The sequence below is a fragment of the Syngnathus scovelli genome, chromosome 2, assembly GCF_024217435.2.
Source record: "Syngnathus scovelli strain Florida chromosome 2, RoL_Ssco_1.2, whole genome shotgun sequence".
NCBI lineage: Eukaryota > Metazoa > Chordata > Actinopteri > Syngnathiformes > Syngnathidae > Syngnathus > Syngnathus scovelli.
In genome coordinates, this window is record NC_090848.1 from 8,705,249 (window position 1) to 8,717,278 (window position 12,030).

Sequence of the window (12,030 nt, forward strand, 5' to 3'; positions counted from 1 at the left end):
ACTTGAGTACGGCAGGTCTATTTGGACATAAAAAGTGAGTCAGACGCAATTTTAGGTGTGGCTCCAAATCTCAATCGCAGAAATATTAAAAAACAAAATAGTTGCAAGCAAGGACGATTGACTGATGTAACTAAAATACAAACATATGAAAGAACACGTTTAATACAATATTATGGAGCGATATTGATAAGATAATTTACGGGAAGCGCGCATGCTTTGTGGCTGTTGTTATTGTGCATTTCCGTCATTACGGTAACGAAGCGAAAGTCGTCTTACACAGATATGGCGCTGTCCTGTTCAAGCCTCGCCAACAATTTGTCTTTGATTCGACTCTGGAGCGTCAGGACAAACCGAATTGCCAATGGACTGTACGGCCCTTGTGTGTGTCACCAGTTCAGGTTGGTTTTAAAATATTGAACGTTCATGGATGTTGTCATCACTTGATATGCTTTTTTGTTTTCACTGTTAACAGACATTTCTGACAGTGCAGAGTTTGACATCCTGCAGCAATTCCCTATTTAATACTCATATTATTATTTCTGTTATTATTAACTAATTTGAACTAGAGGATTTGTTTTTGTAATGCTGTAAATGGATTATTCCCAAGTATTGTTGCAATACTTATTGTTATTTGTTCCCCATTTTGAATTATTATGTAGACATTACTCGACGACTGAAGTCCGACGAGGGCTTGGTCGCTATGTGACGTCCAGGTTGCAGTGGGTCAACACCAAATATGAGGGGTTCCTCAAAAGGCGATTCCCACGCTATTATCTGCTCTACCACACTTTTATAGAAGGTGAGGTCAAAAGGCCAAAGGTTAGACCAAGTCACATGCACTAGTCATTTACGTTTCAAGACTTAACCAAGTGGCAAAAATCAAGGAATCACATTTACATTATTTTTGCAATGTGGCTCCAAACCAGTCTGGATATTTGTTGTGTCTTTTTCATAATGTAACGCTTAAAAAAAACTGGAATAAATTGTTTGCAGGTATGAATGTGATTAGTTGTTTGTTTATATGTGACCCGCGATTGGGTGGCAACCAATCCATTGTGTACCCTAATTCAATTCTTTTTATCCTCCCAATGAAGGATTCAAACTTCTTTTCCGAGATGCCCGAGACGTTCGCATGATCAAAACAAAGATGTCAATAAACGGAGTCAAGTTCCAAAATTTATCCTACAGGGAGATGGAGAAACTCAGACAGGTGAGCACATTCAAGCAGTTGCTTCTCAAAAAAGTGCCACCATCATGACCGTAATGTGTGTCGCAGTTTCGCCGAAACCTGTTGAAAAGCATCCCACTGGTGTTGATTTCCATTCCTCCCTTTGCCAACTACCTGGTTTTCGTCTTGATGTGAGTCCCACTCCCAAGTGACAGAAAGCCCTTCAAATATTTGCCTGAATGAATGATTGTATCCGCCGTCCCAATCCAGGTACTTTTTCCCCCGCCAGATGCTGATCCCGCATTTCTGGACTCCGAAGCAGCAGGTAGAGTTTCGCCAGTTGTATCATTCGTTCAGGGCAGGTCAGCACCGACCCATCCTGCAAGGGCTCCAGCGTGCCAGCGGCAAGGTCAAAGATTCGCAGCTGAGGAGTCGCCTTGACATCCTGTGCTCACAGGTATGCTAGTTTTTCCCCTAAAAAAATCTGTATACAACAACCCATAACTTGAAATATCTGATATCCAATGTTCTCCCCGTGCCTGTGCGGGTTTTCTCCAGGTATTCTCTCCCTTGCTGTGCCTTGCAGCAGTCGGAAAAGTTAAAAGCAAAACTTACTTTTTTTTTTTTATTCAATTTCAGGTGCAAAATGGAGCCAACCTCAAAGTGTCCGAAATCCTTGCAGTGCGGAGCCTGTTCTCGGGGACTCCGCTTGGCATGAGCAAGATGAGTGTGGCTCATAAGGTTGGTAAAAGTTTAGCTGTCTCCCTCGAGAAGAAAACTCAAAAAGCAAAAGTATCACTTATCAATTTTCCTAACAGCACAGAAATAAAAAAAAATACATAAAATGTCAAACTCACCGGAGTCTTTTTGGTGGTTCTTGAAATGCAAGTGCGAGTAGATAATTGTTTTCGCTTCCTTTGTCGTAGCCCAAGTCATCTATTTTTCCGTTACATTTTGTTTATATTGTCTAATGTATTCGGTGTGTAAAGCTCGACCTCCCTCTCACACTTGCATTCTGCTTCTCGGGTGGAATAACAAAATTCTATGTGCTTTCTCAACACATTTTTAGAGAAACATAAGCTCCCTGCTCTTCTTGACACGCTGCCTCCCCGGCTTCCTGATTGGCCGACGGCTGTCCAGTCACGCCTTGGAGCTGCTCCATCTGGACCGAGCCCTCAACAAGCTGGGCCCGGACCAGCTCAGCGAATCTGAAGTCAGACAGGTGCGACCCTTGACCTTGGGCCAGGCCAGCTGTGCCACATTTGAAGAGCCGCTACAGACAGTCGGGCTTTCTTTCGCTTTCAGGCCTGCTACTTGAGGGGACTCAACTCGGATCGTCTCGCCGTCAACCAGTGTCGAGAGTGGTTGTACCAATGGCTTCAGATCTCCTCCTCACTCAAAGGTAACAACCCCCATAATGCATTTTCTTTTTTTTATGTTTTGCTCAAACGGCTCCCAACATTTGTACGTTTTTTCCAAATGTTTTCTTTTTGCTCCCTAGAGTCGGATGTATCGCTCCTTTTGCACTGTCTCGTGTTCCTCTCCGCCAACTTCCCGAATGGGATTAGCCGCACCTAATGGGAACCCGCACAGTTCCACTGCTTTGAGGGAATTCTCACCAGTTGACAGCATTTGTTGCTTTCTTGATAGGGAACTTGATTTCAAAATATTGTTTGATGGCATGATTAAGAGATTTAGAGCTTTAAAAATAAAATCTAAAATTGCTGAGCTCACTTGAAAGCTCCCACATATCCCAGTATCGTGTTAAGCGTCGATCTGACTGGAGGGCAGTTTACACATTTCACTCAGCCTATCACTGGAAACGCATCACTGATTTCATGACATCAAAAACTCAGTTTACTTAAAGGTCAAACGTCATAAATTTAAGTTGGATATTGTTGTCAAGAAACATTCCGTTTGCAATTGTCAGCATGTGTTGCATTTCCTTGTGTTTTACCTCAGTGTGCATTTTCTTTTTTTAAACATTTGTATTAAAAGTGAAAGCTAGCAAAATATAATTGTAAAAAGAACGGTATTGAATCAAAAGCAGACCAAAAAAAAAAAAAATACTGATTTGTTGCACGGCTGTGGTAAAAATGTAATCGCTGTTTGGCCTGCAGTGAAGAAAACTGTTGGGTTATGGCACTTTAGAGTTTACTTATTAAAATTTACAAACAAGTCTATCTAATTATTGTGCCTTTGGCAATAACTGACTGCTTACATTTCAAATACATTGTCTGCATTATTTTGTTCTATCATTTACTCTTGTTCAGTGATGTGTTGCTGTGCCATATTGCGATGAATGTATGTATCCCCCCAAAAATAAATTTTTACTCTTCAAATCAATTTGGATGGAAAGGTTCTTTAATAAAAATAAACCGGGAACCAACGAGCTTTAAAAACAAAACTTCACAAATTCTAACATAACAGCATATATATTCAAAATCGTCAAGCATCAAAGAAATAGTGGACAGTGTTGTCGAATGGATGTTGCATGCCTACGTCTGCAACATGTAACCACTAAAAGGGCTGCAAGATTGTTCTGGGCACTACAAAAAGGAAAGTGAAGCGCCCGCAAAGTGAGCGATCTTCCACATGAGTCACTCACATAACTTCATAGCCGCGCCGAATGCCTCGCATCAACACGCAGGCAAACACGACGCCCATCACCTACAAGGGAAAAGACCAGACCATACTAAGTCATTTAAACATGCCCGGCTTTTCAAATGCCGCCCGGCAACAGGATGTGCAGCACGTGACTAGTTGCGAGTCAATGTTTGCATTTCGACTAGTTATGAGTCAATGTTTGCATTTCCATTGTTGATGTGTTCCTTTCAGAAATCATTCTTCGCTTTACATCACACGTGTCCAAACGTTTTCTTCCAAAGGCCACATCGAAAAAGGAAAGGATGCAAGCAGTTTAATCACAGTAACGTTCTCAACCAGTGTAGGTAAAGATGCGCGTAGAAAAATTGTAGATTCCAATTTTACCATCTAGCGCCATATCATTGGGGACTTCAATCCGATTCCACGCTCTCATCTACTAACTTCACACATCACGCTTATGTTGGGGAGAAAATATTTAGTGAGCTACTTGTGTATAGAATTGTACTTTTATTACTATTTTATTCCGCCTGAAGTTTTAAGTCTGAGGTCTGGCCTCTGCATATAATGCCCCCCTCGATTTGGGATCTTTTTTGGGGGGGGCGGGGCATGCATATTATGCACAGGATCTATAATAGAAAATGCTTCTGAGCTGACGTTTGGACACCCCTGCTTCATAGAATACATACGTACCTCAATGAAAGCCAGAACAAGAGCGGCAATGATCACCCACAGGAGATTTTTCTTCAGTAACGCCTCAAGTGCGTTGCGACAACCCTTCGGGGAAATCAGAGAGGAAGGTTAGGCAGTACTCTACTGTATTTGCTTAACTACAAAGCGCCTTGTGGGCATGTTGATTCAAATGGAACATGGTCATAAAATGTCTAATGAATGTATATCATAGCCTAGTGGTAGAGGCTCATGTGCTTGCATGGCTTTTTACGACAGTACAGATACCCACACCCACTCAAAATTAACATGTTCCAGTTGTGTACTGTTGCGGAACAGGTAAGCAACGGCACTTGCATCATTTCGATTTAGTCAATTGTGTGAAATCAGGGCTTATTTAGCTGATCCCCAAACTATTATTCTGTTAAATGTTTTTAGAATATTGGAGGAAGCTAGAATACATGGAGAGTGGACTTGGAGAAAAACCTTTTTCAAAAGTTGCTTTGTACATTGTGAAATTACCACATTTGGGTGGGATGGAAAAAAAACATGCACATCACCCAACCCTAATAAAACTATTTTACTAATTTCCAGCATCTGAAAATATTCATATACATTTATTAAATAATTATTTATATACCAAGAATACTCTAATTGTTACTTTTGACCTTTACCTCTTGGTGCACTTTAGCAGGGTCCATCATGGTGCCATTGCCACAATCAGCAGACATGTTCACACAGCACGAGTCGGGCACAGAGTTGCCGTCGGGCTTGAAGTTTCGCCAGTCGGAGGAGCCGTTGATGCCGCAGCATTTCAACTGAAAGCACAAAGGAGCTCATGGATGAACGATGTGCAGGCAGGCAAACAATTCAGCGGCGACAACCCAGGATGCGGCGCTGCTGTGTCAGGGTGTAGTCAGTGTTTAAATCAACAAATGCCACTCACGTCCGCCTGAAGACCGTCCACGCTGGCTTTGACTTCAGCCGAGCTGTTGCTGTAACTTTTGATCATATCCGCCAGACTGTCCTGGACTACATCAGACACCTTTGTTGGGAGACAAAATGCCACTTTAAAAAAGGCAAGAAGACATGCTCCATTTGTTTTTTTTCATACAATGTTGCATTGCGCTAGCATAGGTCAGGTAAAAATTCATTCCAACTTGGAGCCTAGGAAAATAACATTTTGACAGACTTGCAATTTTAAATATATTCAATGGTCATCTGGGGATAAGATAACCTGAGTAACTTTGTTTCCTTCCTAAATTCCTGCTGGATGTCGCCGTGAGAAGCCAAAAATGAAGTAACAAAGACAAAATAACAACTGATAAATTGTTTCGCTGGGCTTCACTGATTGCTTAAGAGTTGAAATGAATGTTCAATAGCCAGCCAGGTTTGCTTGCCCAAGGTAGCCGGCATTCTTGCTCAACTCCATTTCTTTAGCAATATTGTTGCATAAAGACACATTTTCATTTTTAGATTTGGAAAGAACCTCCAATATATATCGATACATAGAGTGGGCAAACTGGCTCACTTTGTTTCTGAAGATGTAACCGGTGATCGCCGCCGCAATCTGAACAAGGATGACCAATGACAGAAGGACGGAAAACTAAAAGGAGAGAAATAAAAACATGAAAAAAACAACAACAATGAAACACCACTAGAGAGTTTTTGCCATTTGGTGCCAAATGCTAAATATCCGGCAAAGTTACCAAGGTGATCATGCAGTAGTTCTCCTTCCAGGCGCCGCAGCAGCCGAAGAAGGAGATGAAGAAAATGATCACACCGACGGCGATGATGAGGATGGGCGCTCCTGAAGCCGACGCGTCACTGATCCTAACGGTTTGATGTAAGGACACCTGAACCAGGACTCCCACCACAATCATTGCCAGGCCACATAACTGTAAATAAAAGGCAGCACAGGGGTTCAGGACAAACAAAAATACTTTGATTCCTCTGTATATTTACTGTTTTGACAGAATTTCTCACTTGCCCTGTTACACACGAGTACTTTGCTAATCGCACATCAGCCGGACGTGATGAGTTAGCAAAAGGATACCAAACAGATGGAAGGAAGTTGCAATAGTTTGCGGTCGCCACTTCTCCCAGTGTACACAGTCAGACACTCGTGCGTCAGTGCTCAACTCATAAAATCTTTCACGCACATTGTGACGGGAAAATGTTGAATCAATTGGAATTGCCTCACTCGATGCTGGGAAATCAGTTCATGCTGAAAAGTATCTTAAAGACTTCATTGAAAATATGGAAAAAGCAGAATTTTAAACTTAGTTTTAAAAGTAGGTAACTATCGCACAAATACTGTGGGAGAAAAGAATGATGTCCAAAAACCTGACTGGCCTCTGCTGCACGACATTAGAATAAACTTGAACTGGGAGTAGCCCAAAAACAGTTTGAACTGTTTGCTAAACTGCTGCTTATTGTCAAGTGAATTAAAAAGAGTACACTGCCACCACATAGGCCTTCAGCATTTCTGTAATTCAAAGTGTGTCACGTAACAAATGCGAAAGTCCGTTTTTTTAAGACAGTGAGAAGCAACTCAAGAAACTACTGCTCTACTAACTATTGGAGATAAATGATTACGACCAAGATGCACCAACCCGAACTCATAAATGTTGCAAACATGACAATGGTGACATGATTTATATCCAAGAGCATGTTCCCATGCAGCAAAGTGAAAATCAAATACATTTCTCCATGGCATGTGTTGTGCCCTGCAACATCTCCAGCTTCCTGGTTATGTCTAGACTAAATTGTTTCTGTATTCTAAATACGGTACTTGTATTCCGTTACTCGCCAAGCCTGCGTATGTCAGAGGCCATGTCGTTTTGCCGAGTAGCTCGCTAGCAGTGTAAATATTTGAACTCGAGTCAAACAGGCAGCTAATGGGTGCTTCGGGAAAACAAAGGAGCCAACAGAACAGGCAAACAAGCAGCAAGCACATCAACCGCATACGACAACTTGCATAAAATATGGATGAGGAGTTTACGCAAAGTTGAAATATGTACAACACATTCATAATTTCATTCTCTGACATGGTGTATTACTGTGTATGGATCATTGCAACTAAATGTCCACTTCAAATCTTCACCACTTTTTTCAATCATTTAAAACAGTTGTTCTAATATGTCATGCTTTTGTGAAAATATGACGAGCATGAAGAATTTAGTGCACTTTGCTCAAATGAGGCTGTTTTGTGGGGGTAGCCCTAACTCACCAGAGAACGTCATTGCTCTGCCCACTGGAGCAACAGAGCAAACTGATTTCGTTACCATGACAACGAGGTGCAGCGCGAGGGGTGGCCGCATGTTGAGCCCTTGCTTGAAAAACAGCATGGATTTGAGTTTTCTCCATGGAGTGGTGGGCGTAAATCTCGATCCCAATACCACCCATCACGTCTATTCTTAACCCCGAAAGGCGTGTTCATGCGAACCAAGACATTCTCTGAGTCTCCGTAAACTTTAGGGGCGAGGCCACGAAAAGATGCAACATTCCTCCCCCGGCATCGCACCGCACCTGCCCCACCCACTATTTGAACAGCATTATACAATGTTATTATCTTAAATATTACATTTACATTTTTTCTTCAGATTTGTCTTGTTGATCATATGAACACATTTTTTCCAACATAAGACTGTTTTCTACATCTAAAACATTTTCTTCAATTCATAGTGAATTATGAATTATGAATTATGAATTCTCTTACTATTTTGATTGCATTTAAAAAAAAACAACCACTTCACTTCATTATAGTACAACTGTGTGTATACCTATTTTTAAAATTGTTCTTGGAAGACTGACAAGAAAATGTTTTAATATACATATATCTATATCATAAGAGTAATTCTTCTGCATTCTAAAAATGTGAAGATCACATTTTCTTATGAAATATCTACCTTAATTGGTGACAAAAGAATTAGTTTATCACAGAAAGAGGACTTTCTCTTCTTAATAGAAGTTTTTTTTCCTGACAAAAAATGCTAATTTATTTTCTTACTATGATTTTTTTTGTACAGCTTTATTCTAAATATTCCGATTGAAATTTTATTCTTGAAATTTTACTAGTAATTGCTAATAAAAATGCAAAATTCTCATAAGATTTCTTTCTCAAAAAACATACATACTACTTAATTGTAATGTTACTTTATTTTTTTAGACAAACTGACTGAAATAACGTGAGAATTTACTACTTTACACAATTTGAGATTTTTTTTTTTTTTTTACCTCAAACAATGTAATTGTGTAACTATGTAACCTTCTTTGTCACAGACATCTTCCTCTTTTCTGTCAAACGACAATTGAACTTTAAGCAGTTGGAGGAGAAAGAAAAAAAAAAGTCACATGACACCGTTGCGAACTTTACAATCTGGTCATAAGATTCGCATTCCATCATCAGCACTTGCTGTAAAGAGCTTAACACACACACACATATTTTCAGATGAACTCACAGCATGAATTGTGAGCCCAATTTTGTTTTTTTTTATCATTTGTCACACTTTTTGGAGACAGCTGGTCAGTCAGGCGCGCGAGTGTATGTTCATGGTGATTTCATCTTATACACAAAGCAAGAGGCTTTTCAGAATCACAAGACCAAAATAAGTACGCTGATTTATTTACTAGACTAATTAAACCATTTGTTTTATGTTGTTCACACATTTTTAAAAAGCTACAATGATATCGTTATTTTTATGTTCTATGAAACTTCCTGCTCTCTTGCAGTCGCCACAATGATCAAGTGTTTTTCACATGAACCCTCCTGTTTCCTTTTGATAAACAATATACTGCTACAGAAAAAAATGATACAATGAAAAAAAAACATGATTTGAAGTATCTACCGATACATTGTTCTTATCCAATAGTTTGCCAAATGCAAAAAAGCAAAGAGCCCGCCCAAATGGTCTCACCAGTTAGCTTAACCAGTTAGTGTTTAATAGACTTTCATATCAAAATGTAATAATCGATAACTCTGCACAGTTACGTCACATCTCAAATCGACAGCTGCTGTCATAATGCGGAATTTGGTATTTGCACAAACTACAATAAATTTGCATTGGTAAGAACAATTGTCACGAGATTAGGGGAACTGGCAAAGCTGAAGTGCTTTTTGCAATCCAAGAGCATGTCGCGGACTGTCTGCTCTATTCAAGTTTTCTTACACTAAATATTTGTTTATATAATGTTTGAAAGTGTCATCGTGATTTGTTCTTCTTTTGATTTCACATTAATGTTTTAGTTACAAGACAAGGACCGATAAGCAATACAGTTAAGACTATTAATATTGATTAATGCCAATCCCTAGTGACATTGGAGTCAATGCTAGCAATATCATGTATAAAGAAATTATACAGATTTATTTAACACTTGTCCAAAGACACCAGCCAAAGTATTTTTTGTTTCAATTATCCTGACGGTTTGTTCAGTGCAATTTAGGGGATTTGTTTTTTATTTTTTAATCCATCAATCCAAACAGTAAATTACGCGCGCGGGATCGATTTCACATGATGGAAAATGGAACAACTCCAGTTTCCTTTTTTCATTCCCGAGCTGTAGTTAGTGGAAAACAGCAGAGACTCACCCAGAAGATGAAGTTGAAGAAGAAGAGCAAGTACTTGACGCATTTCATTCCGCCCTCGAGAGTCATGGTTGAAGAGGATCGGCTTCCTGGATCAACAAGGAAGGCAGAAAACAAATCATTTTTCATTTATTTCCCCTATGATGCTAAAAGTGTGTGAGAAAAAAAAGTGTGTTAGCAGCAGCTGCTTCCCAAACGAGAAGAACATCTGAGTCATTTCCTCAACCGTGCTGACAGAACATATTAGTTTGGATAAGATCAAGTAAGATCTACAGATCCATTTTTAAAAGAACTCGCTTTAACAAAAGTTCTTAAGTCACTAATAATAGCTCAACTCTGGATGGACCCTTGACATTCAAGCAAAGTGACCCGAGCAGAACCTCGCCTGGCGGGGGAGGAATTCAGTTCTGCCTCGAACCGTTAACTACTACCACCAATGCCGACGAGGACAAAGCAAGCTTTGTCCAGCGTCTAAATGACATCGAATCAAGCCAGTTAGTAGCCTTATTGAATTTCTTCTAAAGTTTGCCGTGTCAATTAGTCGACGACGTGTGGGACGGAGCAAGTCGTACGTGTTTAACAACAACTTGGAAGCTTTTTAACAAATTGGCAAGATTTTGGCGTGGCGTTCATGTAAAATCGGAAAACAACATATTTAGCAGGAAAACCTCGTAGGGAGGTGTAACTTTATTCATATTTTTATAGCTTACCTTTAGAGGTGTGTAAATTTTGTGAACGGAGGACAAACAGGTCTAAGCGTTGAAGTTTTGGAGAAGTTGCGTCGTTCCTTGTTGCTTGCTAGTCCCGCCCCAAGTGACGAAGCAGAAGATGATGATGATGATGACGATGATGATGGCGATGATGATGGCGACCCCTCCTTTTCCTCGGATATATATTGACCTGAACTCATGTGACACCTTCATGGGCTGGCTTCTCGTTAAATCATGCATATCGTCATGTGACATTCATGGGACACGTCGTGCCGTTTCTATTCAGTTTTGCACAAATAATGTAAAAAATGAAAAAAACGTGTTAATTTTTAAGTAACAAGGTGAATTTTACCTGTTAGTCAGATATAGTTGCGGAAAAAGTAATTCATGTTTAAGAATTCTTAAGGTGGGGTTTTTCAGAGATTGGACAGGCTATGTTCAAGAATCCATCCATCCATCCATCCATCCATCCATCCATCCATCCATCCATCCATCCATCCATCCATCCATCCATCCATCCATCCATCCATCCATCCATCCATCCATCCATCCATCCAATCTGAACTGCTTATCCTCGCAACGACCCTTAGATTAGATTAGATAGAACTTTATTTATCCCACAGTGACAAGAAAATGTCCCCACTGTGGGATAAATAAAGTTCTATCTAATCTAATCTAAGGGTCGCGGGCGTGCCTGGGCCTCTTTTACAATAATTAATGTCATTTGAACAAACTGAAATAATTAAAATAATGCTAAAAAAAAAAAGACATAACTCATAGCCAAGTTCATAGGCAAATTACTCATTGCCTATGATCATGTCATTAGGTAAGGAAATATGAGTCAGACATATTGCGTAGAATGGAAAACATTTTGGGCATAGTTTTGGAAATGAACCCAGGATGTTTGATTCTAGGTTATCTGAATAAACACTGACTCACAGCAGCCGAAGTTGCATAACATTCTTACTTTTGCTGTGAAAAGGAATATACTGTTACATTGTATCAATGATAACAACCTTTCTTTTAATGACTGGTGTAATGTAATAATGGAATTGATTTGTTTGGAATATCCTTGATCCTGGATACTTTTTATCTATTGTACAAGGTACAGCTTGAATCGTTGGCTTGTTGCCTTGAACATGTGATGATAGAACTGTTCCTTGAGAATTATTTTAGGTCTTTTCTTTCATTTAATTAACAAAAATGTGCTCTAATGCACTGGGTAGCTCAAGAACGAATTTATGAAATAGTTTGGAATCAGTTTTACTACAGCTACAGTGCTATGTGGTTTC

The 12,030-nt window shown here is 39.8% G+C and overlaps 2 protein-coding genes across 2 annotated transcripts; one reads left to right on the forward strand and one right to left on the reverse strand.

Moving 5' to 3' along the window:
- The first annotated feature begins 25 nt into the window (after positions 1 to 25).
- On the forward strand, positions 26 to 3,514 carry letmd1 (LETM1 domain containing 1). Its single transcript, XM_049755983.2, has 9 exons — positions 26 to 398; positions 660 to 799; positions 1,095 to 1,210; positions 1,277 to 1,359; positions 1,439 to 1,625; positions 1,808 to 1,909; positions 2,238 to 2,390; positions 2,474 to 2,570; positions 2,670 to 3,514. The coding sequence occupies exons 1-9, from the start codon at positions 283 to 285 to the stop codon at positions 2,744 to 2,746; spliced, it is 1,071 nt and encodes a 356-aa protein (XP_049611940.1). The 5' UTR covers positions 26 to 282; the 3' UTR covers positions 2,747 to 3,514.
- Positions 3,511 to 10,903, reverse strand: cd63 (CD63 molecule). Its single transcript, XM_049755984.1, has 8 exons — positions 10,739 to 10,903; positions 10,032 to 10,117; positions 6,151 to 6,339; positions 5,973 to 6,047; positions 5,388 to 5,486; positions 5,116 to 5,259; positions 4,466 to 4,549; positions 3,511 to 3,838 (listed from the first exon to the last, which is right to left on the reverse strand). Exons 2-8 carry the CDS (start codon positions 10,095 to 10,097, stop codon positions 3,773 to 3,775), a joined length of 723 nt encoding a protein of 240 aa, XP_049611941.1. The 5' UTR covers positions 10,098 to 10,117; positions 10,739 to 10,903; the 3' UTR covers positions 3,511 to 3,772.
- Between the last annotated feature and the right edge of the window lie 1,127 nt (positions 10,904 to 12,030).